The sequence below is a fragment of the Trichechus manatus genome, unplaced genomic scaffold (assembly GCF_000243295.1).
Source record: "Trichechus manatus latirostris isolate Lorelei unplaced genomic scaffold, TriManLat1.0 scaffold00077, whole genome shotgun sequence".
In the NCBI taxonomy this organism is placed as follows: domain Eukaryota; kingdom Metazoa; phylum Chordata; class Mammalia; order Sirenia; family Trichechidae; genus Trichechus; species Trichechus manatus.
The window spans coordinates 7,555,888-7,583,460 of record NW_004444013.1 but is presented as its reverse complement, the minus strand read 5'-3'; the positions used below and the strand labels follow the sequence as shown (position 1 = coordinate 7,583,460).

The following is a 27,573-nucleotide window of genomic DNA, read 5'->3' as shown; positions in this document are numbered from 1 at the left end:
TCAAACTGAAGACTGAAGATCTATGCATTTTATTGTATGAAATTATACCTCAATAAAACACATACAGAAAGGCAAAACTATGGAGACAGTGAAAGGGTCAGTGGTCGCCAGGGGATCAGGGGGAGGTGGGAAAGGAGGAACAAAGGGAACACGCAGGGCATTTTAAGGAAGTGAAGCTAGTCTGCCTGATATTGTCATGGTGGATACATGGCATCATACTTGTTAAAACCCATAGGGCTGTACAACATGAAGAGTCAACCTAAAGTATGGATGCTAGTTAATAATAACGTATCAGTTTTGGTGCATCAATTGTTTAACAGATGTGCCACACCAGTGTAAGATGTTAATAATAGGAATAACTGTGTAGAGAAAGTAGGGAGTATATGGGAACCTTCTGTACATTCTGTGTAATTTTTCTATAAACCAAAAACTGCTTTAAAAAATAAAGTCTGTTACTAAAATTATATATGTATATATATATAGTATGGAGAAAAATGAATAATGACTGCATTGAATTTAAACACATAAAATACATTTATTTAAAATAAAAACTTCAAGTCCACAGTGTTACTGAAACACACACACACAAACTCATTGGTCATCTTTCGAGGTTGCCATGGCACTAACTCATTATACTAAAAATGTTTAAACAAAAGGAAAGAATCAAGCATTTATCCCACCTTTCTTGTTTGAACTGTATTTCAGAGTGTCCAAATAGTTGATGAGGGCAAGTTCTTTTTTAAGAGAAGAATTACAGCTTATAAATACAGAATGAATGTAGAATTTAAAAATCACCATTTTGTAGGTTCGAATGAAACAACACGTCTAGACAATGACCAACAGTGGCTGCTACAATCATTCCGTGAAAGCTTGATAGGGAACGTTAGAACGGATGAATCAGGCTCATAACATCTGGAGCCATGGCTGAGTCTTAACATCAGGAAAAGTGAAACAACCAAACCTATTGCCGGCGAGTCGATTCCAACTCACAGTGACCCCATAGAGCTTCCAAGGAGCGCCTGGTGGATTTGAACTGCCAACCTTTTGGCTAGCAACCACAGCTCTTACCCACTACACCACTAGGGTTTCCATGAGACAACCAGACCTTATGTATCATCTAATGTGATATGATAGGAAGTTTGTAGTGCCACTTAAAGTATTCTTAAGAAAAAAAAAAAGGAGGAAGGGAAGGTGGGAGGGAGGGAAGGAGGAAAGAAAAGAGGGAAAGAAGGGAGGAAGGAAGGGAAGAAGGAAAGAGGGAAGGAAGGAAGAAAACTGAGTCTTATAATTAAGCTTCTAGATCTAATTACAGTTTAGAGACTGGAGGAACATGTTGAAGACACCAAGATGAACTGATCTGCCAAATCCAGACTGAGAACATTTTATGGGACAAATGACCTGGTTTCTTCAACAAATGAGTGACATGAAAATAATAAAAGTGAGGAGAAACATTGAGGAAGACAGGAGAGTTAAGGGACACTTCAACCAGATGCAATGTGTGCACCTTGTTTGTAAAAAGATATTTTGCAGGAGCTCTGACTGATATTTTGGAGGAATACTTTTGACACAGCATGGGACTGGGTATTGAATTGTGCTAAGTGTAATATTATGCTGGAGTCCTTGGGTGGTGCAAATGGTAACATGTTCAGCTACTAACTGAAAGGTTGGGTTCGAGTCTACCCAGAGGCACCTCTGAAGAAAGGCCTGGTGATCTACTTCTGAACAATCACAGCCATTGAAAACCCCGTGGAGCACAGTTCTCCTCTGACACACCTGAGTTCGCCATGACTCAGCTGACTTGACGGTAGTAGAGGTGGAATGTCATGCTGAGTTTATGTTTTTAAAAATGCACACAAAAGGATTTCAAGGTAGAATGATCAGATGTCTGGGATTTTTTTTTAAAAAGCTGTGAAGCAGTAGCTGAAAAAAAAAAAGCAGAGCAAAATGTTGATATTTGCTGAAGCTGAATGATGAGTATATGTGGACTCATTATTATGAATATTATTATTCATAATAGCAGTATGCTCTATTTTTGTGTATGTTTGAAATTTTCCATAGTAAAATGTTGAATTAAAATGAAAGAAATTAACACAAAATGTCCTGACTGAATCCTCCGTTTTCCAATTTGTTTTCAAGGAGGAAAAAACAGTATGGGAAAAAAATAATCTCATCCCTCATCCACTGAGGGCAGAATTCCCAGCCGGTACAAACCCAACACTACAGAATTCTAGACACGCCACGGAAGCCATTTATCACATTTCTGCTGGCCTTTAGAATCAGGGTTGATTGCTGTGTGTGTGTATGTTCTGTGTGTCTGTGTGTGTTCTGTGTTTTATGTGTGTTGTTTTGTGTATGTGTATGTTCTGTGTTTGGTGTGTGTGTGTACGTATGTACATGTATATGTACGTGTACATGCATGTATGTTTTTTCAGCTTCCTCCACATATTAGTTTCTTTTCTTTAAGAGGATGGCAAAACATTTTAATAAAGACAGCAAATGGGCCCTGCTATCTAAAGGCAGAAACTCTGCTCACACTGACTGTCTCCTGCTCTTTCTCTGTGCTGTGATCACCATCCTGCCCTGAGGCTGAGTAGGTTGTGTAGGAGTGTGAGCTGGGAGGGCAAGGTGTTGCCGCAGACACTCCTTTACAGGTAGGTGGTTCGTCAGCTGTGGATGTAGTGGGGCTTCACCTTGTCTTTGGGGGGGAGTGCCCTTGATGCACCAGGGTGAACTACTGGGCTGGATGAGGAGTTAGGAAACCCACGTTAAAACCAAAAACCAAGCCGGCTGCTGTTGTGTCGATTCTGATTCATGGCGACCCCATGTGTTAGAGTAGAACTGCTCCGTAGGGTTTTCTTGGCTGTAATCTTCACAGAAGCAGACTTCAAAGCCTTTCTTCTGCAGCACCGATGGCTGGGTATGAACCACCAACCTATTGGTTAGTAGTTGAGCACAAACCATTTGTGCCACTTAAAAAACTCAGCCACTGAAAACCCTATGGAGCACAGTTCTTTTCTGACACATACGAGGTTGCCATGAGCTGTAATTGCCTCAAGGCAGCCTGTTTGGCTTTTGGGTTTTTGGAGCAGAGAAAGAGGGAAGAAAGTGCGACAGATGCAGTGGTGGGTATGGGCGGGCACCCAATTCTGGAGAACTTGGTAAGCAAGAATTTGGACTTTTTCTTAAATATCATGTGGACCTTTTTGAGCATATATACAAAAGGGAAAGCCCCTGGGGATGGGGTGAATCAGGCAAGATGGTTGGCACACCTGCACTTCTCCAAAGCTTTCTTATGTACTTACCTTCCAAATCAGCAGTTGCCTCAAACATTTTTTTTAAACAATAACACACAACTCAGCAATTCTGCCTTTCATTCAGGCCTTGAGGTTCCGGATGAAGCTAAGGAATTTTATGAGAGTTTGAGGGTGTCTTTCTATTGCCTTCCCTTAGGAAAGGCTGTGCGGCAGGGTTCTGCAATATTGTGCATCACTGTTTTATACAAGGGTTTTTCCCAAATTGACTGACATATTGGAGAAATCTGTAGCCGTCTGATTTTAGATCCTTTCAAAGTAATCTGTTCTCCTCTTGGATAATTTTTTTGTTCTCTCGTAACGCTGAGACATGATACTGTAATATGTCTCGTTAATAGTTTCTGGTTGTTACCTAGAACAAGATGAAACCTTTCAACTGCTAATCTCATTTATTTTCTCAGTCTTGGAAAGTCTTTTTTTTTTTTTCTACTTCAGTGTATCGATTGTTTTGTCACAAGCAAGCTGCCTTTCATCCAAGCAATAACCCTCGTGTTAATGCTGCTGTTTTCTTTCCTGAACCTTCAGTTAAGACTTTCTATTCCGGTGACACTTCTTTACCTACTGGGGGTGAAATTAAAAAGTAACAAAAAAAATATCATCAAGCAGTTAGAAAGATTTGCAGATGGATCTATTTCTGGTGTGAGGAGAAATCACCAAGAAAAGACAGTATTTTCATATTAAAATTTTCCCATTTAACTAAAGCACAGGATCTTGTGTAACTACTTACAGGTCAATAGTATATATGAATACATATGTGTGTATACTATAAAAGAATTACATATATATAAGTTATAAATGTTGTTAGCTACTGCCGAGTGGTGACCTCATGTACAACAGAATGACACACTGCCCGGTACTGCCTCATCCTCACAATCATGGAAATGTTCCAGTCCACTGTTGCAGCTACTGTGTCAACCCATCTCACCAAGGGTCTCCCTTGCCCTCACTGGCTCTCTACTTCACCAAACATATGTCCTTCTCCAGCAATTGATCCCTCCTGATGATGTGTCCAAAGCAAGCAAGTCAGACAATATTCTGTTGTGCTCCATAAGGTTTCTCTTGGGTAATTTTTGGAAGTAGATCTCCAGGCCTTTCTTCCTAGTCTGTCTTAGTCTGGAAGCTCCAGTGAATTCTGTCCACTATGGGTCACCCTGCTGGTATTTGAAATACTGGTGGCATAGCTTCCAGCATCATAGTAACACACAAGCTACCACAGTATGATAAACTGCTAGATGGGCATATATATATATAGCTATATAGATATATATAAATATATATAGATATGTATCTATATACATGTAATATATATTTGTATCTATATACATGTAATATATATATATATATTACATAAAGCTTTGGAATTTTGTCAAGTGAGGATAGATTTCTTAATAATACATTTATTATGCACCTAGTTGTGCTCTGAGCCATATAAGAGCACAAGATGTAAAGGGGGGGAATATAGTTTGTAAAACAAAGCAGTCTCCATACACACTCATCAGAAAGCTTATAGTCACCCGGACATGCAGAGTTCACGCGAAGCGGATGCTGGTGCCCAAGGGGCCCAGGCACAGGGGCTGTGGTGTCTTGGAGGCCACCTGGAGGGGGCCTTGAAAGATGAGGACTCTCACCTAGGCTACTTTCTGATCAAGGCATGTATTTTCCAGAAGTTGGCTAAAGTTGAAGTCCCTAGGTGGTGCAAATGGTTAATGCACTTGGCTGCGAACCGAAAGGTTGGAGGTTAAAGTCTACCCAGAGGTACCTTGGAAGAAAGGCCTGGTGATCTACTTTGGAAAAATCAGCCATTGAAAACCCTATGGAGCACAGTTCTACTCTGACACACATGGGGTAACCATGAGTCGGAGTCAACTTGATGACAACTGGTTGGGTGAAGGTGGGGTGTAGACCAACATTTCCCAAACTTGGGTGGGTATCAGAATCACTGGAGGGCCTGTTAAAGTACAAGTTGCTAGGCCCCAGCCCAGAGTCTCTGATCCAGTGGGTTTGGTGTGGGCACCGAGAATTTGCATTCTAACCAGTTCCCAGGAGATGCTGCGGCTCCTGGTTGGGGACTGCACTGTGCAGGCGGTGGCTCCAAGGACCCTGACCCGTACCTCAGCCTTGTGGCACCAGCCACACTCAACTCCCACTTGAAAGAACAGGCAGAGAGCTTGCAGGCAGTATGGTCTACGTGAAGTCAGAGGCATAAACATTCCCACCTCCGGCATCCATCCCAGATATGTCTGGGAGTATACTGTAAGAGGCAGGAAATTGCCCATGAGGGTGATATCCAGGCATGGATCCATCTGACGCTGTGATAAAGACCAGCCGGGGGGCAGCGGGGGGCTACATGTCACTGAGAAGACACAGCCTGCAGTACCGTGTCCAGGAGCAGCTCTGCACGGCACACAGCACCCTCTCTCCAGCTTGTTAACAGAGATAGGGGTCATGCAGCTCTCACCCTCAGCTGGGGGTCCAGAGCCTTGGTGCTCTGAGCTCCCCCTACCCATATGTGCTGCAGGGACAGGATGGAAACCGCCGAGCCCCTCTGTTCCTTTAGGGACAGCCCTGCCCGCATACCACCCTACAGCCTGGCAGAGTCTCACACTCAGACCTTCCCTGCCAGGTCTCTGCAGAGCAGATGCCATTGTGAGTGAGGGGAGAGGAAGAGCTCCTCCCAGCAAGTCTTAGCAACGAGTGTTGCTATCACTGCCTCTCTTCGCCTCAGAACAGAGCAGTTGTGGGGGCCTGGCACTCACATCTGGGTGGATTTAGATAATTCATTTATTGTTAAGTCCTTCATTATTGATTTGGGTGTAATTTCTCAACCCATCATTACTTGACCTTAGGTCTGTTAATTAACCTTGCTGGGTCTCAGTTGAAAACGCTGGTGGATGGGCTGCAGGGGTGAAGGGGATGGTGGGTAAGGAGCAGGACACTCCTTGCATGCTAAATAGTGGTTAGGAGCTACAGCTGCTAACCAAAAGGTCAGCAGTTTGTATCCACCAGCTGCTCCTTGGAAAGCCTATGGGGCAGCTCTATTCTCTCCTATAGGGTCACTATGAGTTGGAATTGACTAGAAAGCAATGAGTTCGGTGTTTTTGGTTTGGGTCTCAGTTTTCTTATTTGTAAAAAGGGGAGTGTCCCCAATGTCCCAGGACCATCCCACCCCCGCAGGCACAGGGCTTCATCCATTGTCGGGTTCTCTCCCTTGCTGGGAATGTTCTACCCTTCATTGGCTCCTGTCTAGCAGTATTAAAACAAGTTGTTGTCAAGTCAATTCCGACTCACGACAACCCCATGTGTGTCAGAGTAGTACTGCACTCCATAGAGTTTTCAATGGCTAATTTTTCAGAAGTAGATAGCCAGGCCTTTCTTCCGAGGAGCCTCTGGGTGGACTCGAACCACCAACCTTTCAGTTAGGAGCCGAGCGTGTTAACTGTTTGCACCATTTGCGCATTAAACAGGGACTCCTTGCAGCATATAGAGATATTCAAATCTCTCTTGTATTTAAATTTTAAAAAATAAATAAATACAGCTCAACTGTCTCCATGCAGGGCTTCCCTCCATAGATAAGTACCTAGAACAAGTTCCCGTTTAGCTATCAATTCATTCTAATCTGGCTGCGTCACTGCTTCTACTCACGTGAAGGCTGCAATAGGCACTCATTCAATCACTGATCTAAAATGTGCTTACTGAGTGTCTAACGTGCCAGGCACGGTTAGCGGAGTAGCCCCAGTAAGAATGTGAAGATGGTAACAGGGTTGGAATTTAAGCCCCAAGTCAAGTACCAATATGCTGGGTTCAGATCTTTTCCATCAATTAAATTCAAAAAGGACGAATGACAAATATGTTAGCTTTGACAGCAAATTAATGGGCCTTTTAATTGCTGGGCTTTACAAAGAAATTCTATGCAAATTCTACTGCGGAAAGAACTCAGTCTGGAATCGAAGGCACATTTAGAAGAGTCTATGGTCTTCAAATGGGAGTGATTTTAGCATGCAAGGAGTGTCCTGCTCCTTACCCACCATCCCCTTCACCCCTGCAGCCTGGACATCCAGCGCACCACCAGGTCACAAGCCTTATATTCCACAAGGAGAGATCAAGGGGGCATGGGGTGGTTTAAAGATATTGGGCAGTTAGGGATAAACCAGTGAGCTCAGATGCAGAGCTGACTTTGATTGGTATAGGGGTCCACAGTGGGTACCTACCTTGTTACAATAAAATGAGAATGCAGCAAAGGAAGGCAGAAGAAATTCAATAAACTTTAAGACTTACAACTGTAATCTGAGTTGTTTCCAACAAGCCTATTTCCCAGGGATCCAAGGATGCAAAGATTCAGCACAGGGGGCAGCAGACACAGAGACCCCAGCCTGGCTTTCCCTCTAGCACGAGTTATCACGCTTTTGTAGGAAACGCTTCAGGCAGGAGTAGCAAGTCCACTACTAACAGGTTACCAAGTACTGCGTGAGTCCCATCACTAGGATTTGGTTATCTCAACTCTAAAGTGAAGAGGCTGGACAACATCAATGGTTTCAAACTTTTTTTTTTTTTTTTTTTACAGTGGAATCCTTGTTTCAAAAAAAGTCTTAAGCACGACCAAGTGCATAAGATATCTAAAAGTGGAGCTGATGTGGGATGGGGGCCCAACAACAGGCCTGTTCTGCTTCCTCCTTGTTCCTTTCCCTCATCATCCTCTACAAGAAGCCTTTCTGAGAAAAGGGAGGGTTCTACAGAACATGAGCCTTCCTTCCTCTGGCATCTTATGATTCCATGATGTACATGAACTATCAAAATACACATGATAGAAATATTAATTTAAGGAGATACAGTTGATCCTCATTATTCATGAACTCTATGCTTGTGAATTCACCTACTTGCTAAAATTTATCTGTAACCCCCAAATCAAGGCTTGTGACCCTTTTGTGGTCAATCGCAGACATGTGCAGAGCAGTGACAAAGTTGAGTTGCCTGATGTGAATGTTCCCAGCTGAGCTTGACAAGCTCTGCCTTTTTCTTTCAGCTCTCATACTGCAAACAAGTGTCTTTTTAGTCTATTTTGTGCCACGTTTTTTCCATTTTTGTGCTTTTAGTTGGTTATTTTCCTGTAAAATGGCCTCAAGTTATCACATTTGCCGAGTCACGTGTCCTTTCTCAACCTTGCTCTTCTTAACCTTAAAATGGGGCCCTAGAGGTGGTCCAAGATGGCAGAATAGCTTCCTGTCATCCCCTGTCTTAGTCATGCAGTGCTGCTATAACAGAAATACCACAAGTGGATGGCTTTAACAAAGAGAAGTTTATTTCCTCACAGTAAAGTAGGCTAAAAGTCCAAATTCAGGGTGTCAGCTCCAGGGGAAGGCTTTCTCTCACTGTTGGCCTTCTTCTCATCAGTGTCCCCCCAGACTAGGGGCTTATCCACGCAGGGAACCCAGGTCCAAAGGATGAGCTCTGCTCCCAGCACTGCTTTCTTGGTGGTATGAGGTCCCCCTCTCTCTCTGCTCGCTTCTCTCTTTTATGTCTCAAGAGATTGCCTCAGGACACAATCCAATCTTGTAGATTGAGTCCTGCCTCACTAACACAACTGCCGCCCATCCCCCCTCATTAACAGCATAGAGGCAGGATTTACAACATATAGGAAAACCACACAATACCCGGAAACATGGCCCAGCCAAATTGATACATACATTTTTGGGGGGACATAATTCAATCCACGACATCCCTCTTACAACAAAGACCCAAAAAAAACAAGTGAATCAGATATATATGACAATACAGGAACCTCAGGCATCAAAGACAAGCTGAAGAATTGGACTAAGTGACAGGTGGAAGAAGAGACAATTCAAAAACAGCAGAAACAGAATTACAGATCACCAGCATCCTGCTAGCTGAATCAGCACAGCACGGATATATTGAGACAAACAAACAGCATTCCCAGCCAATATCCACCCCACCTGGTGTAGTTAAGCAAGGGCAACCGTGCACACACCTTCAGAGCAAGCCAGGAGTGCACCAAGTCCCACGAAAGTTAACTACACACACTCAACCCACTACATGTTCCCGAGCTCCCCATGGCAGAGTTCCATGGGCCTGAGGGGTACTCCCACACTCCTCACCTATCACTTCTCCCTGCTCACAAATACCAGTCTGAAGGCATTCAACACTTCCACGCCCCCTAAGCCGGGAGCTCATGCCCCAGTCCGAGGTGTCCACCCCTTCGTCTACTCACTAGTGCCGGGGGTCCATGGATTTGCAGTGTCTTCCACCCCCTCTGATCACCTGTGCCAGTGCCTTGGCTGGCTGAGCAGGCACAGTGTGGCCATATTGAAACAAGGCAGGCAGCATTCCCAGCTGAAGACCACTCCACCTGCTGCAGCCAAGAGGGAGTGACTCTGTGCACGAGTCAGGGGCCAGACAGGAGGGCTTCCAGCTCTGTGAAAGTTGAGTGCAGGCACCCCACACACTGTGTGCACCCAGCACCCCACACCAGAGGTCCACAGGCCTGGGGGGTACTCCCACCCTCCTCACATATCCCCTCTCCTCACTCACAGACGCAGATCTGCGGCATTCACCACCACCCTGTCCCCTAAGCCAGGAGCTCTTGGCTCAGTCCAGAGGTGCCCACCCCTTCATCCAGCTACTGGCGCAGGGGATCTACGGACTTGCAGTACCTTCTGCCCCCTCCAGTTACCTGCGCCAGTGCCCTGCTGGCCAAGCCTGCACAGTGAGGCCATACTGAGCAAAACAAGCAGCGTTCCCAGCCGAAACCCACTCCACCTGGTGCAGACAAACAGGAGTGACTCTGCACTCATGGCCAGAGTCAGGCAGAGGTGCTTCATGCCCTGTGAAAGCTAACTGCACCCACCAAACTCACTCCGTACAACCCAGCCCCCTGTGCTGGAGGTACATGGGCCTGGGGTGCATTCCTACCTGCCTCACCCATCCCCCTCCCCACTTGAGATTGCAGCAGAGCGGCATTCACCACTGCCCTGGCCCCTAATATGGGAGCTCAACCACCCACGCCAGGAGTCTGAGGGTTGGCAGTGCCGTCCATTCCAACCAGCCACCCATACCAGGGGCCTGAGGACTGGTGGCATCCCCCAATCTGTCTAACCAGTGGGATTGGGCACCAGAGGACTGGCTGCACAACCCCCCTTGTGATGTGCTCTAATGGACAGGGCCACACCCTCCAACTGGGCACCCAAGGGCAGGCAACATCCACCCTGCATCACCCCCCGTGTTGTCCCTCCCTGCAACCAGAGGCTTGTGCCTACCCACTCCAAACACACTGCACAGCCCTGCCCACCCAGGTCTGTGAGAGTCTCTGTAACACCAACCTGGTGAATGAAGATCTGGGCACCTTCGCTCTGGCCAACTAGCAAGTGGCAGAAAACACACACAGTACCCAACTCAATGACTAGGGAGAACACCCCCTGCACCTATGACCAAGTGACCAACAGGATAGATACATCATCTCACCAAAAATGCCACCTACATCCTCAGCAGCCCCACAAGACCAGCAAACAGGGACCTGCACTCCCATGCCCAGTCACTGCTCCATCCACCCAGAGACAGGAGGTGAGAGCTTAAACATGGCCAGATTAGCAACCAGAGCAGCACATACACTCAGCCTACTTGGATATATCAAAACAAAACAAAAATTAAGGATGCAAAAGACAAACATACAATAAATAAATATAATAACTTATTGATGCCTCAGAGACAACAGACAATATCAAATCACATAAAGAAGCAAGACAAGATGGCTTCAGTAAGTGACCAAAATAGGGAACCAGAAAACCTTCCGGAGGAAGATAAGGTAATGGAACTACCTGAGAAAGAATTCAAAAGACTAATATACAAAGCTCTCCAAGAGATCAAGAAACAGATCAGGGAAAACAGACAAAACCAAATAAAACACAAAGCAATAGAAGAATTCAGGAAAAAAATACAAGAATAAAACAACAAAATAGCCTATTAGAAATTATAAAAAACAACAACTAGAAATCCAAAAGATTAACAATAAAATTTCAGAATTTGACAACTCAATAGAAGGATACAGGAGCAAAATTGAGACTATAGAAGACAGAATTAGTGAAATTGAAGACAAATTCCTTAGCATCAATTTGTTTGAGAAAAAATGAGAAAAAAGAACCAAGAAAAATGAAAAAAGGTTAAGAATTATGTGTGACAGTATCAAGAGGAAAAACTTTTGTGTGAATGGAGTTCTAGAATGGGGGGACAATCGAAAATACAGAGAGAATTGTTGAAGATTTGCTGGCAGAAAACTTCCCTAATATCATGAAAGATGAGAAGAAGCTCAATGAACCCCATACAGGATAGACCCCCAAAAGAAATTCACCAATACATATCATAATCTAATTTGCCAAAACTAAAGACAAAGAATGAATCCTGAGAGCAGCTAGGAAAAAACAAAAAGTCACCTACAAAGGAGAACCAATAAGACTAAGCTCTGATTACTCAGCAGAAAACAAGCAGGCAAGAAGGCAATGGGAAAACAAATATAAAGCCTTGAAGAAAAGAAAATGTCATACAAGAATTATATATCCAGAAAAATTGTCTCTCAAATACAATGGTGAAATTAGGACATTTCCAGCAAATAAAAATTAAGGGAATTTGTAAAAACCAGGCTGAACTTACAAGAAATATTAAAGTGAGTCCTCCAGTTAGAGAACCAACAATATCAGACAACAATCCAAAATTAGGACACAGGACAGATCAACCAGATACCAACCCAGATAAGGACTTCTCAAAAAATAAAACAAAGCTAAAAGACTGAAAATAGGGAACCAATATGTAAACGACAACAACGTCAAAACAGAAAAAGGGACTAAATGGTAGTAGCAGGACAAAAGATTAACGTACAAAAATCAGCTGGATTCCTCTACAGCAACAAAGAGAATTTCAAAAAGGAAATCAGGAAATCCATACCATTTATAATAGCCACCCAAAAGATAAAATACTTAGGAATAAATCAAACCAAAGATGAAAAAGACCTACACAAAGAAAACTACAAAATACTACTGCAAGAAACCAGAAGAGACCTTCACAGACAGAAAAACATATGATACTCATAGATAGGAAGACTCAACACTGTGATAACATCAATTCTACCCAAAGCAATCTACAGATATAATGCAATCCAATTCAAATTCCAACAGCATTCTTTAATGAGATAGAGAAACTAATCACCAACTTTATATGGAAAGGGAAGAATCTCCAGATAACTTAGCATTATTGAGGAAGAAGAACAAAGTGGGAGACCTTACACTACCTGATCTTAGAACCTGCTACACAGCCACAGTAATCAGAACGGCCTGGTACTAGCACAATGACAGACACATACACCAATGCAACAGAATTGAACCCAAAGATAAATCCACCCACCTATAGGCAGCTGATATTTGACAAAGGGCCAGAGTCCATTAAATGGTGGAAAAGATAGTTTCTTAAACAAATAGGGCTGGCATAAATGGATGTCCATCTGTAAAAAAATGAAACAGGACCCATACCTTACACCATATACAAAAACTAACTCAAAATGGATCAAAGACCTAAATATAAACTCTAAAATGATAATGCTCATGGAAGAAAAAATAGGGACAAGGTGCCATAAATACATTACCACCCATAACTAACAATGCACAAATGCCAGAAGATAAACTTGATAACTGGGAGCTCCTAAAAATTAAACACTTATGCTCACCATAAGAGTGAAAAGAGAACCTACAGACTAGGAAAAAAAAATTTTGGTTATGACATATCTGACAAGAGTCTTATCTCTAAAATTCACAAAATACTTCAACACCTCAACAACAAAATGTCAAACAACCCAATTTAAAAATGGGTAAAGGATATGAACAGGCACTTCATCCAAGAAGACATACAGGCAGCTAATAGACACATGCGGAAATGCTCAAGATCATTAGCTATTAGAGAAATGCAAATCAAAACTACAGTAATAATACCATCTCACCCTGATAATACTAAAAAAAAACACCAAACCCATTGCTGTCGAGCTGATTCCAACTCATAGCAACCCTAGAGGACAGAGTAGAATTGCTCCATAGGGTTTCCAAGGAGCAGCTGGTGGATTCAAACTGCTGTCCTTTTAATTAGGAGCCAAACGCTTAACCACTACATCACCAGGGGTCCGGTGACAATACTGGCACTAATCAAGAAAACAGAAAATAATAAATTTTAGAGATGTAGCAGGGAGATTGGAACTCTGATGCACTGCTGGTGAGTATGTAAAATGATACAACCACTATGGAAAATGATATGGTACCTCCTTAAAAAGCTAGAAATAGAAATACCGTAAGATCCAGCAATCCCACACCTAGGAATATATCCTAGAAAAATAAAAGTGTCACACGAACAGACACACGCACACCCATGTTTGTTACAGCATTATTCACAATAGCAAAAAGATGGAAAACAACTTAGATGCCTGTGAACAGATGAATGGATAAACATACACACAATGGAATACTGTGTAACAATAAGAATAATGATGAATCTGAGAAACATCTCACAACATGGATGAATCTGGAGGGCATTACATTGAGTGAAATAAGTTAATCACAAAATGACAAATACTGTATGACACCATTATTATACAAACTCAAGAAAAGGTTTACACAGAAAAAAACCACCTTTATGCTTAAGAGGGTGGGGAGGGGTAGGGAGGGGAAATGACTAACTGGATAGTAGACAAGTGTCAACTTTGGTGAAGGCAGAGACAACAGACAATATAGTGAAGTCAGTACAACTTGACTAAGGAAAAGTCATAGAAGCTTCCTAGACACACCCAAACACCTTGAGGGACTGAGTTGCTAGGGCCGAGGGCTGGGGGCCATGATCTCCAGAGACATCTAGGTGAACTGGCATAACACAGTTCATAAAGAAAATGTTCTACATCCTACTTTGGTGAGTAGCATGTGGGGTCTTACAAGCTTGCAAGTGGCCATCTAAGATACATATATGGTCCCATCCTATCTAGAACTAAGAAGAATGAAGAAAACCAAAGACACAAGGAAAATATTAGCCCAAAGGACTATAGAACCACATGAACCACAGTCTCCTCCAGCCTGAGCCCAGAACAACTAGATGGTGCCTGGCTACTACCACTGACCACTCTCACAGGGATCACAACAGAGGAACCCCCAAGACTATGGTCCCTGGACACCCTGCTAACTCAGAATTGAAGCCACTCTCGAAGACCACCTTTCAGCCAAAGATTAGACAAGCCTATAAAACAAACAATAACATACATGAGGAACGTGCTTCTTAGTTCAGGGAAGTATAAGAGACCAAATGGGAAACTCCTGCCCAAAGGCAAGACGAGAAGGCAGGAAGGGATGGGAAAAGTGGACAAATGGACACAGGGAGCCCGGCGTGGAAAGGGGGAGAGTGCTGACACATTACAGGTGTTGCAACCAAGGTCACAAAACAATTTGTGTGTAAATTTTTGAACAAGAAACTAATTTGCCCTGTAATGTTTTACCTAAAGCACAATAAAAATAAAATAAAACAGTACTGAAGTGCTGTCTTGTACTCCTAAGCACAGGAAGGCTGTGATGTGCCGTATGGAGAAAACACATGTGCGACATAAGCTTTACTCGGCTATGAGTTATAGTGCTGTTGGCTGTGATTTCACTGTCAATTAATCAACAATATAGATTAAATAAGGTGTCTTTAAACAGAAACACACACAGAAAAAGGTTTTGTACTGATTGGTTGATGAAAGTGTTGTGACCAGTGGCTTGCAGGAACCTGACTCTGCATTTCCTCTGGAGCAATGTTCCAGTGGGTTACTTTATGGAACGTAACTACCACAAGTAACGAGAATTGACTGTAATTTAATTTTAAGAAACATTTAAGGAACGAACTAAACTGAATAGGATTGGTAACCAAACTCTCTGGCTAATGTTGCAAATGGGTCACCAAGTCAAGGGACAAATGGTTCATCCTCTCTGAGTCCAAGTTTCTCTCCCTCTAAAGAGGGGTGACAACCTGCCTGAACCTCCCCCAGAAACAGGGCTGGGGTAAATGAACCTGTTGAAGCATCAGCTATGTTGTTGTTGTTAGCTGTCACTGAGTTGATTTTCGACTCATGACGACCCCATGTGACAGAGAAGAACTGCCCCAATAGGATTTCCTAGGCTGTAATCTTTACGGGAGCAGATCGCCAGGTCTTTCTCCCATTGAGCCATTGGGTGGTGTGATGGTTAAGATTGTGTGTCAACTTGGCTGGGCCATGATTCTCAGTGTTTATATGTGATCACTCCCATAATTGAATCTGCTGTGAGTAGCCAATCAGTTGAAAGAGAGTTTCCTTGGGGGTGTGGCCTGCATCCGAATATAAGCAGATACTCTGGCTTTTTGCTCACTCTGGATCCTGCAGCTGCCTCCTGTTCATCTGACCTCCGGTTCTTGGGACTTGAGCTGTCAGCTTATCTGCCAGTCTTGGGATTCGTCGATCTTCACAGCCTGTGAGCAGAGCCCTGCTCTCCTACCTGCCGATCTTGGGTTTGCTGGCCCCCGCGGCTACGTGAATCAGGAGAAGCGTCAATTCTAATCCACGGATTTGGGACGTTCCAGCCTCTACAATTGTGTGAGCTGTTTCTTTAATAAAAATCTCTATATATATATTTATATGTTTTACTGGTTTTGCTTCTCTAGAGAACCCAGCCTAAGACAGGTAGGTTCAAACCGTCATCCTTCCAGTTAGCCGCTGAGCATTTAACCATTTGCGGCACCAAGAACTCCACATCACTGTAAAAAACTTTAACTAGCGCACATCAGGGATGACTTAGCAGCTCTGCTCACAAACATGAAGAAACCAAGAGGAAAGGGTGCCATGTCACCAACCTTGATTCCAAGTTCTATGTTTTCTCCTCCATACACATCCATCCCAGGGTCAAGAAGACCAATTTCACCAAAGAACTTCCTGTTGACCACGAAGGAGCAGCCAATCATGGCTGGCGTCCTGCGGGAGAGAGAGAAGCTAAGCTTATTAAGGTGTCAGCACCAGAAGCCCTTCCATCAGCACCCATCTGAGACAGGGTGCTTGGTTCCACTACAGCAAGTCAAATAATTTCCCCAAAGACTCTCCATTCCCATGCCCCATCTCTCCATAAAGCTACCTTTCGGTTTCAGAAAAAGAAGGGGATCCTGAAGTAGCAGGAATAACCTGGCTCCTCTGTAGACTGGATAAAGACTGGCCTCACACAGCAGATAGTGACTGCATACCTGAGAACCAGGCTCCCCACTCTGGGGTGCTCACCGCACACCTAGTGACAGCCGTGTGACAGGATAAGGACCCGTGGGTGGTCTCAGAGAAGCTGGGAGGTGAGGAACAAGATGCATATACTCCTTACCTCAGGAATGAGAAAAGCTTTAGCAAGCTAGGATGTGAAGGGAAACGAGAGAGGGGAAGATCAAAATGAAAGGGCCCAATCTATAATATATAAAGAGCTGTCAACAATGAAAAGAAAAACAATCCAATCAAAAAAGGACTTGAACAGACATTTCACCAAAAAAGATATACAAATGGCCTTAAATAGGCACATGAAAAGATGTTCAACGTTATCAATCATTAAAAAAAAAAAGAAAAAAAAACCCCAAACACTGCCATTGAGTTGACTCCGACTCATAGCAACCCTATAGGACAGAGTAGAACTGCCGCATAGGGTTTCCAAAGCTTTAAATCTTTATGGAAACAGACTGCCACATCTTTCTCCCACCGAGCAGTCGGTAGGTTAGAACCCCCCACCTTTTGGTTTGCAGCCGAGTGCTTAACCACTGCACAACCAGGGCTCCTATCATTTGTAATTAGGGAAATGCAAATCACAACCACAATGAGCTATCACCTCACTCCCCACTAGAACGGCTATGATCAAACAAACAGAAGGCAACAGATGTTGATGAGGATATGGAGAAACTGCAACCCTCATCCATTGCTCATCGGAATGCAAAATGGTACTGCCTCTGTGGAAAAGAGTTTGGGATTCTTCAAAAAATTAAACACAGAACTACCATATGACCCAGCAATCCCAATCCTAGGTATATACCACAAAAAATTGAAAGCAGGAACACAAACAGAAAGCTATACACCAATGTTCATTGCAGCACTTTGAGTGGATAAAAAACATGGTACGTACATACTATGGAATATTACTCTGCCATAAAGATAAATGAAGTCCTGATACATGCTACAATATATTAACACGTTTGGCTGTTAATTGAAAGGTTGGAATTTCAAATCCACCCAGAGGCACCTTGGAAGAAAGGCCTACTGATCTACTTCCCAAAAATCAGCCACTGAAAATCCTATGGAGCGTAATTCTACTCTGACACATGGGGTTGCCGTGAATCAGTGCTACTCAACAACAACCAGTACTGGTAGTTTAAATTTGAGCTTGCCACGGAAAATCGTGTAACTTTGGTCAAGTCAATGAAGCTTTCTGGGTCTCAGGTAGATCTCTACAGAGTACTGCTGTGTGGATTAAACAAGAGAAGATATGACTGTGCCCACTGCATAGAGTGGAAGCTCCATAAATGATGCTCCTGTACCGTCTTACCGTTAGGTCCATACACAGTGTCTTTCCAATGCAATGGAAAGAACCTCACGCCAATCATGCCTATGTAGCAGGATGCCTGCCCTCTGCTGATGCGGTTGCACCACCGCTGCACAGACTATACCAGGGACGGCAATGGCTTCACTGTCAATCATTCCTCCCAACACGATGCCCAGCCTAAAAAAGCCCTGTGTCAGCCCATCTCCCGGCCTCAGCTAACCGATCCAGAAATGACCCAGTCCCAAACCAGGTCAAAATTTTTGTGTTTTTTTTTTCCTGAAACGGAATTGAGACAGTGTCTCTTAGATCTGTAGGGCTCAGGCCGCCATTTTCTCTGGGTGGTGCAAACGGTTTATGCTCAGCTGTTAACCTAAAGGTTGGTAGTTTTAACCCACACAGCAGCACTGCAGAAGAAAGGTCTGGCGGTCTGCTACCGTAAAGATTACAGCCCAGAGAAGCTTATGGAGTAGTTCTACTTTGCAACACGTGGGGTCACCAAGAGCCAGAATCAATGGGTTTGTTTTTTGGTTTATGGTGGCCCCAGCACATGGGTAATTGAGCAGAGAAGCCAGTGTGCAGAGGAAGGAGGCAGAGGCACAGTGGAGACATGTGACCATGTGGGGAGTAGCTGCCTGTGACCTTGGATTTCCAGTTGCTGAGAAGCCTGGCTCTGTTCTCTGCCTCTGGGTTGCATGAGAGTCCCCTGTATCTCTGCAGTTGGTCCTCCTTTACTTAAACAGTGTTAGATAGGTGTCTGGATTTTGCAACCAAATGATGACTACAATACATACAAACCATGATGGTTCAGTTTATGTATCAACTTAGCTGGGTTACGGTTCTCAGTGGTTTGGCCAAATACTAGTCTAGCTGCTGTTCCATGATGTGATGTGATGTAATCACTTTCCATAATGTAATCTAATGCAATGCATCAATCAGTTGAAAAGGGAATTTCCTTAGGATGTGTTCTGCCTCCAGACTATGAGTAGATATTTTGGCAGAATTTACTGTCTCTCCACTCTGCACTCTTTCCATTGCCTGACATATAGCTCATGGGACACAAGCCAGCAGGAATCTCCAGCCTGCTGTCTGATCAGCAGATTTTGGACTTGCCAGCCCCATAACTGTGAGAGCCAGTCCCTTGAAGTGGATGTCTCTCTCTCTCTATATATATATGGTCCCTGAGTGGCACAGTGGTTTGTGTTTGGCTACTAATCAAAAGGTTGGTGGTTTGAACCCACACAGCAGTGCCACTGAAGAAAGGCCTGGTGATTTGCGTGTATATATATATATATATCTTTCACTTGTTCTGTTTCTCTAGAGAACCCTGACTAAGACACTATCCTTTCCTACTTTTGATTCAGAGAAAAAAACAAATTCAAAAAATGCTTTATCATATAGCCAAAAGAAGTAAACAGCATGGAGAATTCATTCTGGGAGAGCTCAGAGCCAGGGCCTCCCAAGTTATCAAGAAATGTTGGTGGCACCTGCACTCGTAGACGTGAGGCACAGTCCTGGGGGTGCTGCAGTCACAGAGAAGGAGGGGGCCAGAGGCAGCCCTGGTGTTAACTCAGCTTTCTAGAGAGCAGTTGCTGAGCACATCAAGCAATTCTGTTAAATCAGAACACTCTTGCCAAAAGCCTGTGCTTATACTGAAAATCTGCAACATTAACATGCATATGTAATTAAGATCCCACTCCCAGGCTTGAAACCTTCCAATTCCTCAAAGGCACCCCAGAAACAGTACAAGCACAGAGAACAGTCAACCAGCAAACCTCCTCTAAGCGCTGGCTTTGGGTGTGGGCCCAGAACAGTGTTTCAGAGATGGGTCCAGGTTCACGGGGTGGGTCCTCAGAAAACGCAGATTCCTGGGTCCACTCAGGACCATGGATCAGATGCACAGAGATGGGGCTGAGGGATGTGCTGGTGGCACAGCCCCGGGAGACCATCTCCCCATGGACAGCCAGCTCCTGGAGAGCAGAGCAGCCACCAATCTCACTTCTCCTGTCTTCCTGTCTTCCCAGGACCAGCGCACTGCCTGGCCAAGAGCAGGCGCCTGATAACACTTTTGAATAAATGAATGCGCATGACAGACCTGGGTGACCGCTCCTGGTGGGAAGGGCTCCATGAGGCCTCAGGGACAAACTGGCTGCACGGAACCAGAACCCAGGACTGCGCTCTCACTAGGGTCCGAAGGAGGGGAGAGAGGGATGGATGGAAGGAAGGGGGAGAGAGGATGACAGAGAGAGAGGAAGTGAGGGAGAGAAAGAGGGAAGGAAGGAGGGGGAGGGAGGGGGGAATAGGGAAGGGGGTGAGAGGGAATGGGGAGAAAGAGAAGAGAGACAAAAGGGAGAAAGGCAGGGAGGGGAGAAATGGAGAAGTCTGAGGCAAAGAGGGAGGGAGAGACAGGAGAGGGAGAGATGGAGAAAGGGAGGGAGAGAGGGAAGGAAGGGGAGAGACGGGGAGAGTGGGAAGGGAAGAACAGAAGGGAGGCGGAGGGATGAAGGGAGGAGAGATGGAAGGAGTGATGAGAGAAGGGAAAGAAATGCAGGGAGGGAGGAAGAGGAGGACGAGGGAGGGAGGAAGAAGAGGAGGAGGGAGGGAGGAAGAGGAGGAGGAGGGAGGGAGAGAGGAAGAGGAGGAGGGAGGGAGGAAGAGGAGGAGGGAGGGAGGAAGAGGAGAAGGAGGGAGGGAGGAAGAGGAGGAGGAGGGAGGGAGGAAGAGGAGGAGGAGGGAGGGAGAGAGGAAGAGGCACACACACTCTCACTACCCAGAGAGAACAGGCAGGCTCCCTCTTCCTCCCAGATGCCTGTCAGATTGCCCTTCGGGTAACATTTTTCCCTGTCAAGCAGCCTGACATCTTAATCTGACTTGATTGGATCTGAGTAGTATTTTTGGTTGTGGGTGGTGAGGAGAGAAGAATTCACAGTGTCAGTTGCCCTTGGTCCCCTATCTGCCTGGGAGCAGCTCTATTCCACACATTCGTCCAGGTTCCATCATCAGAAACCCTGAAATTTCTAACAACAGAGCTGAGAGGTCCCTAAGCGCCTCCTCATTTAACAAGGCCATGACAGGACAGCGGCCCATAGGAGGCCACAGGAGGCCAAAGAAGTCCAGAGGAGGCCACAGGAGCCCAGAGGAGCCCAGAGGAGCTCACACGAGGCCACAGGAGCCCACAGAAGACCACAAGAGCCCACAGGAGGCCCACAGGAGGCCATAGGAAGCCACAGGAGCTCACAGGAGGCCCACAGGGGCCCACAAGAGGCCCACAGGAGCCCAAAGGAGGCCCATAGGGGCCCAAAGGAGCCCATAGGTGGCCTCAGGAGCCCACAGAAGGCCCACAGAAGGCCCACAGGAGGCCACAGGAGGCTGAGGCAAGGCAGGTCTCTGCCCTCCTCCTAGGCAGTCAGAACCTGGAGAGAAAGGGGGAGGAGGCTGGTCCTGGAAGTGTTAGGTCGATTGTTGCTGTTGTTGTGGGAGAAGGTCTCCCAAAGGTCATGGTCCAAACTCAGCCACATACTTGGAGAGTACAACGGTGCTGGTTCACCCCAAGACCGGCCCCCACAGGGCACCTTCCCAGGAGGGAGGAAACAAACACAGAGCTCCCAGACCCTCCCCTCAGCTCCGGGAGCCCAGCAACTCTCCTGCCAGGTGGTTCACTTATGACTGGGGATCGTCTTGGAGACTGGCTGGGCCAGCCAGAATTGCTGGCGAGTTTAGTAGGAGGAGTGCTTTGAATTCCAGAAGGACCTGACCGGACTGACGGCAGCAGCATCTTCTCTTACAGGAAGAAGCAGCCACCTCAGCGAAAAATCAGCCACTGATAACCCTCTGGAGCATAGTTCTACTCTGACACACATGGGGTTGCCATGAGTCAGAGTCGACTTGATGGCAACCAGTAGCCCCTATGCTGGGAGCTTCAGGGATCTGGACCCTCAGCCACACTCCTTGTTCCAACGAGTAAACCAAAGGCAGAGCCTGGCACCATGTCCCCTTGGAGGCTTTCCACCACCTGCCCGGCCTTGCCAGCTGCCCTAATGGCGCCACCAAGCTGATGAGGTCCTGGAACGTGCCCCTGCAGCCTCATTCTTCAAACTCAGCTTCGATTACCACCATCAGTACTAACATCTCAATTCAAGATCATTCAAAATGGTAATCATATTAAGAGCTCTCCCAAAGCCTAATAGCTCCATTACAGAGCAGAACAGATTAAAAATAATCACTTTTATTGTTGCCGTTACACAAAATATATGAGACACAACAGTTCCAGCTGAGACAGAGGTGAGCAAAGGAAGGCAGAGATGAGCAAGGAGAGGGTGGTGGCTCCAGGAATTCCCACCATGATCCACGGAGAATATAAATCAGATCAGATCTTGCTTCTGCTTGAAACCCTCCGCTGATTCCTCATTTCATTCAGAGTAAGAACTAGGGTCTCACAAGACCCATGCGACTCCATCTAGATGGTCTGTGTTCTAGTGACTCCTCCCTCCTCCTCTCCTTGCCTCTCTGCAACATCCTTGCTGTTCCTTGAACAAGGCCAGCGTGCTCTGTGGCAGGGTGCACCAGCTTCTGCCTCTGTCTGCACCACTTTTCCAGGAGGTTTACGCATACAGCTCCTTTCCCCCACCTTCTTCCAGTCTCTGCTCAAATGTCATCTTCTCATCGAGACCAACCCTGACCACCTGATTAGAAACCATAACCACCATCTACCAGTCTCTCCATGGCCCTTCCAAAAACCCAAACCCACTGCCGCTGAGTTGATTCCATCTCACAGCGACCCTAGAGGACGGAGTAGAACTGTCCCATAGGGTTTCCAAGCCTGTAAATCTTTACGGAAGCAGACGGCCACATCTTTCTTCCTCGGAGTGGCTGGTGGATTCGAACTGCCGACCTTTAGGTTAGCAGCCGAGCTCTTTAACCACTGTGCCACCAGGCTCCTGTCCATGCTCCTTACCCAGTTTTATTTTATATTACCTTCTTTATCACCTTCTGACATATTATATTCAAAAAACAAAACAAAATAAACAACAAAAAAATAGTTGTTGTCAAGTCAATTCCAACTCATGGTGACCCCATGCGTGTTAGAATGGAACTGAAAAGCTGGAGGTTCAAGTCCACCCTCAGGTGCCTTGGAAGAAAGGCCTGGCAACCTACTTCCAAAAAACCAGCCACTGAAAACCCTATGGAGCATAGTTCCACTCTGACACACATGGGGTCACCATGAGTCAGAAATGACTCGGTGGCAACTGGTGGTTTTATCATCGTTTGTAAGGGAAGGTTTCTAAAGTGGGATCAAGTGTGCTCGTTCATTTGTCAATCTAGTCAACAACATTATGAGGCAATTCAGGGAGGCTTTGTTGGACTAAATCCCAAGCCCCTGAAGATACAAAAATACCCATGGAACAGTCCTAGCGAAGAAGCAAACTCTATTTGCTGTTCCTTAGTAAAACCAGTTTCTGGTTAAGGCCTGGTGCACATGTTATCTATCTGTAGGGCAGGCTGCTGGGGAGAGCCCCAGTGGTGGGGGGCTCAAGGAACCAGAACTTGGGGACTCTGCCCACCTGCACCCTAAAGACTAGGTGACCAGCTGCCTTCAGAAAGTCACCCCTGTGGGGAAATACCTTCCCTCCACCCATGCTCTTCTCTTCAGGGAGGGGAACTTACCAGCCATGAGCTTGTCACTGTAAGACCAGGCTGCTCTGGGGACTGAGCAGGAGACAGCAGTGCCAAGGCTGCCCTTTGCCTTGCCCTGCCTGCCTTCCACCCCTGCTGCTCTTCGAGGCCCCAGCTGCCCACGAGCCTCTGTTCTCTGGGGCCATGTCTCCAAATTTCTATCGTTTATGGCCCAGGGATCAGGGGCTTAGCCTGTTTCCCCTTTCCACGATTCCAACTGGCCTGCCTCGTGTGGTGGCTGCCTTTCTCCAACCTGGACCTCAAACACCTGCCACTTTCTCTGGTTCCGCCTCTGCTTCAGCTAAATGCCCATTTGCCTAGCACCTTTCAATTCCCAGGCCACATTTGCAGGAAAAGGATAGAACACTACACTATGCCTTCAGCTGTCTTTGTATGGATTTCTGCAAATTTTGTTTTCAGGGTGCAACCAGCACTGGGTATTTTGGGTTTGGTTTTAGGAGCCCTGGTGGTGCTCTCGACTGCTAACTGAAAAGTCTGTGGTTTGAATCCACCAGTTGCTCTGCGAGAGAATTGCGTGGCAGTTTGTTTCCGTAAAGATTACAGCCTAGCAAAGCCTATGAGGCAGTTCTACTCTGTCTTAAAGGGTCACTGTGAGTTGGAATCGACTTGACAGCACTGCATTTCGGATCACTTTCTTTGGCAATAGGTAGCTTGGTTAATTTAATCAAAATGCACTTAGTTCAGTGGATTTTGCTGCAATCCCTATGTGTGGATTCTTCTAGGCTGCTTTGTAATAACCAGCACATGTGCCTGATTTGGGTGTTACCCTTCTTCAGTCACCCTCTGGCACAGGACTGGTATGCTACATACACACCTACTGCCATCAAGTTGGTTCTGACTCATAGAACTGCTCCATAGGGTTTCCAAGGAGCAGCTGGTGGATTCGAACTGCCAACCTTTTGGGTAGCAGCCAGAACTCTTAACCACTGTGCCACCAGGGCTCCACTGGTGTGCTAAGGGGACCCCAAGGCCGGGCGGGGGAGAGAACTGCGGGGGGAGCCATATCACCTGGGCCAACAACTCCCTTACTGAGCATCTCTACACACCTGGTGCTGCATTAGGACAATTCATAATGCTTTCTAACCCTTGCTGCAGCAATACTTGGCAAACAGTAATAGCCCCACTTTCCAGATGAAGAAACGGAGGCTCAGAGTTTAAGTGAATTGCCAAGGACAGACACACAAGTAAGTGAAGAGCTAGAATCAATCCAGCAGTGTCTGACCCCACATTCCTTCTAGGTACCCTTGTTGTTGCTAGTTGCTGCTGAGTTGGCTCCAACTGAAGGTGCACAGTCTTTTGTAAAACAGAGTGAAACATTGCCCAGTCCTGTACCACCTTCATGACCATTAGCATGTCTGGTCCATTGTTGTGGCTATTGTACAGTGCCTTGCAACCTAGGGGGCTCAACTCCCAGCACTCTATCAGACAACATTCAGTTGTGATCCACAGTGTCTTCACTGGCTAATTTTCAGAAGCAGATCTCCAGGCCTTTCTTCCTAGTCGTAGTATGGAAGCACAGCTGAAACTGGTCCACCGTGGGTGACCCTGCTGGTGTTTGAAATACTGGTGGCATAACTTCCGGCATCACAGCAACATGCAAGCCACCGCAGTACGACACACTGACAGACAGGTGGTGGTCTAGGTATTATACTACCTCCCAAACAAGGTCACGGAAAATTGGTAGCAGCTAAGAGCTCTCTCGGTGAGTGGGATAAGTGGTCTTGCACTGAAGATTTCTGGGAACCTGCAGCTGCTCAACACTAAAAACACAATTTTGTGGAAGTCGTTGGCTGACTTGCACAGAATTCTCAACTGGCACAGGACTGTAATTTAATACTTAGAGTTCCATTTGCCTCTGCTATACATATAAATACCAAAGGCTAAGTACCACTGCCTTTTTAAAAATCAAATGCTATATCCAGCACGCAAATATCTCACAAGCAAATGGAACCCAGAGGCCAGTGCTTCGCCTGTTAAATGGAGGTAATGCTTTCATTTTTGTTGCTGAAAAGATAATTCACGTTGAAACAACAACTTCCTCCAGATTGCGAAGTGAACTGTCGGGTACTAAGAGCCTTTCCCTTTGGAGGATAAAGGGAACGCTCATCTCTCGGGAGTGTGATTTCTACCAGCTGCAGAGAACGCCAGTGCAGACTTAAGGCGCCAGTCACAAAAGCATTTCCAAGGCTGGCTGATTTTGCCTGGGCTTGTTTTGTTAAAACAAAGACCACAACGAACCCTCTAGTAAGATATTTCCTGAAAGTAATTTTCTCAGTATAACACTTTTGTTGTTTGCTAATCATGTTTTCTTTAGGCTTCAAGAAACTGATTTGCAAATAATCCTATAAAGAGTATTTTGGTAAAAGCATAGATGTTCCTTAAGAGGTGGTAACACGCAAAGCCATCATCAGCTGTCAGCATCTCACACCAAAAACAAACAAGCAAATGGAAAGCAAAAAAGTGTCTGGTTAGCTGTCTTGCTAGGTGAATGTTTTAGGAAGAGAGTAAGAGGAAGGATCTAGAACAACAGTCAGCAAGCTACACCGCCTGTTTTCGTTCAGCCCAAGAGCTAAGAATGGTTTTTACAGATGAACATCTGTAATCGATTTGATGATAAAACCAAAAAACCAAACTCATTGCTGTTGAGTTGATTCTGACTCATAGCAGCCTATAAGACAGAGTAGAACTGCCCCATAGGGTTTCCAAGGAGCGGCTGGTAGAGTTGAACTGCCAACTTTTTGGTTAGCAGCCAAGTTCTTAACCACTGCACCACCAGGGTTCAAGGATTTGAAAATAGAAACACTAACTTTGAACCCCAGTTAAGCAAAATATCAAGAAATCCCACACCAAATTCAATTATTCTCATTAGTAGACTTGTATTTACAAATTGGACTTAATTGTTATTATTACATTCTGGAATTTGTCAATAAAATATTTGTGAGAATTGGTTTCCTCTCCTGCTTGTAAGTATCTACAGAATATTCTCAATTTCGTCGCTTGACCTATAAAGTCTAAAATATTTACTATCTGGTTCTGTACAGAAAAAATTGCTGACCTCTGTTCTACAACAGGAAGCCCTGGAGGAGAGTGCAGACTCAGAACATGAAACAATGAAGTACTGGGTGACTGGAAGGTAGAGAACTTTGCAAAGGAACTCGGGTGGAAAGAAATATTTGAAATATAGATTAGCCTCCTTCTCATTTATAAAAACCAGTGCCGTTGCCATCAAGTTGACTCTGACTCATGGAGACCCCATGTGTGTCAGAGTAGAACTGCGCTCCGTAAGGTTTTCAGTGGCTGATTTTTCGGAAGTAGATTGCCAGACATTTCTTCTGAGATGCCTCTACGTGGACTTGAGCCTCCAAACTTTTGGTTAGCAGCTGAGCATATTAGCTGTTTGTACTACCCAGGGGCTCTTCATCTATAATAGGGGGAAGAATAAACCCTCTCCAACTTGCAGGGCTAATTATGTAAGAACAAATGTGATAAAGGCTTTGGGTCATACTCTTAAAAATGGCATCAGGCTAACTATGCAAATAATGTTCTGTAAGAAAGGAAGAACACTGAGATTTGTGCATGGTGGAGAATTTTTCTGAAAAGGTTTTAGAACATCCTACATAAGGTAGACACTACAAGATAAAATATAGGCACAATTAAGTAAATGAGAACGAGTGGACAAAGGGGAAATGAGCAAGCTCAGATAAAGCCAGGGTGAGTTTAGTGTGCAAAGTGCATACTTTGATATACTATGTACTGTACATTGTGTTTTGTGAGGTAGAGGGACAGTGAGGGTGAGGGAGACCCTTGGTGAGATGGATCGGCACAGTAGCTGCAACGATGGACTAGAATGTGCCAGCGATCATGAGGATGATACAGGACCAGGCAACATTTTGTGCTGTTGTTCGTAAGGTTGTCATGAGTGGGAATCAAGTTGACGGCACATCCATCCATCCAGCCGCCCACCCACCCACCCA

At 45.3% G+C, this 27,573-nt stretch overlaps 1 protein-coding gene across 4 annotated transcripts in view; it reads right to left on the bottom strand.

Moving 5' to 3' along the window:
* GALNT17 (polypeptide N-acetylgalactosaminyltransferase 17) overlaps nucleotides 1-27,573 on the bottom strand; it is a 628,291-nt gene that overhangs the window by 99,258 nt on the left and 501,460 nt on the right. For all 4 annotated transcript variants that reach the window (XM_004380774.2, XM_023735303.1, XM_023735304.1 and 1 more), the window contains one exon: nucleotides 16,200-16,317. In XM_004380774.2, the coding sequence (XP_004380831.1) occupies nucleotides 16,200-16,317 (118 nt within the window). The remainder of the gene's footprint in view (nucleotides 1-16,199; nucleotides 16,318-27,573) is intronic.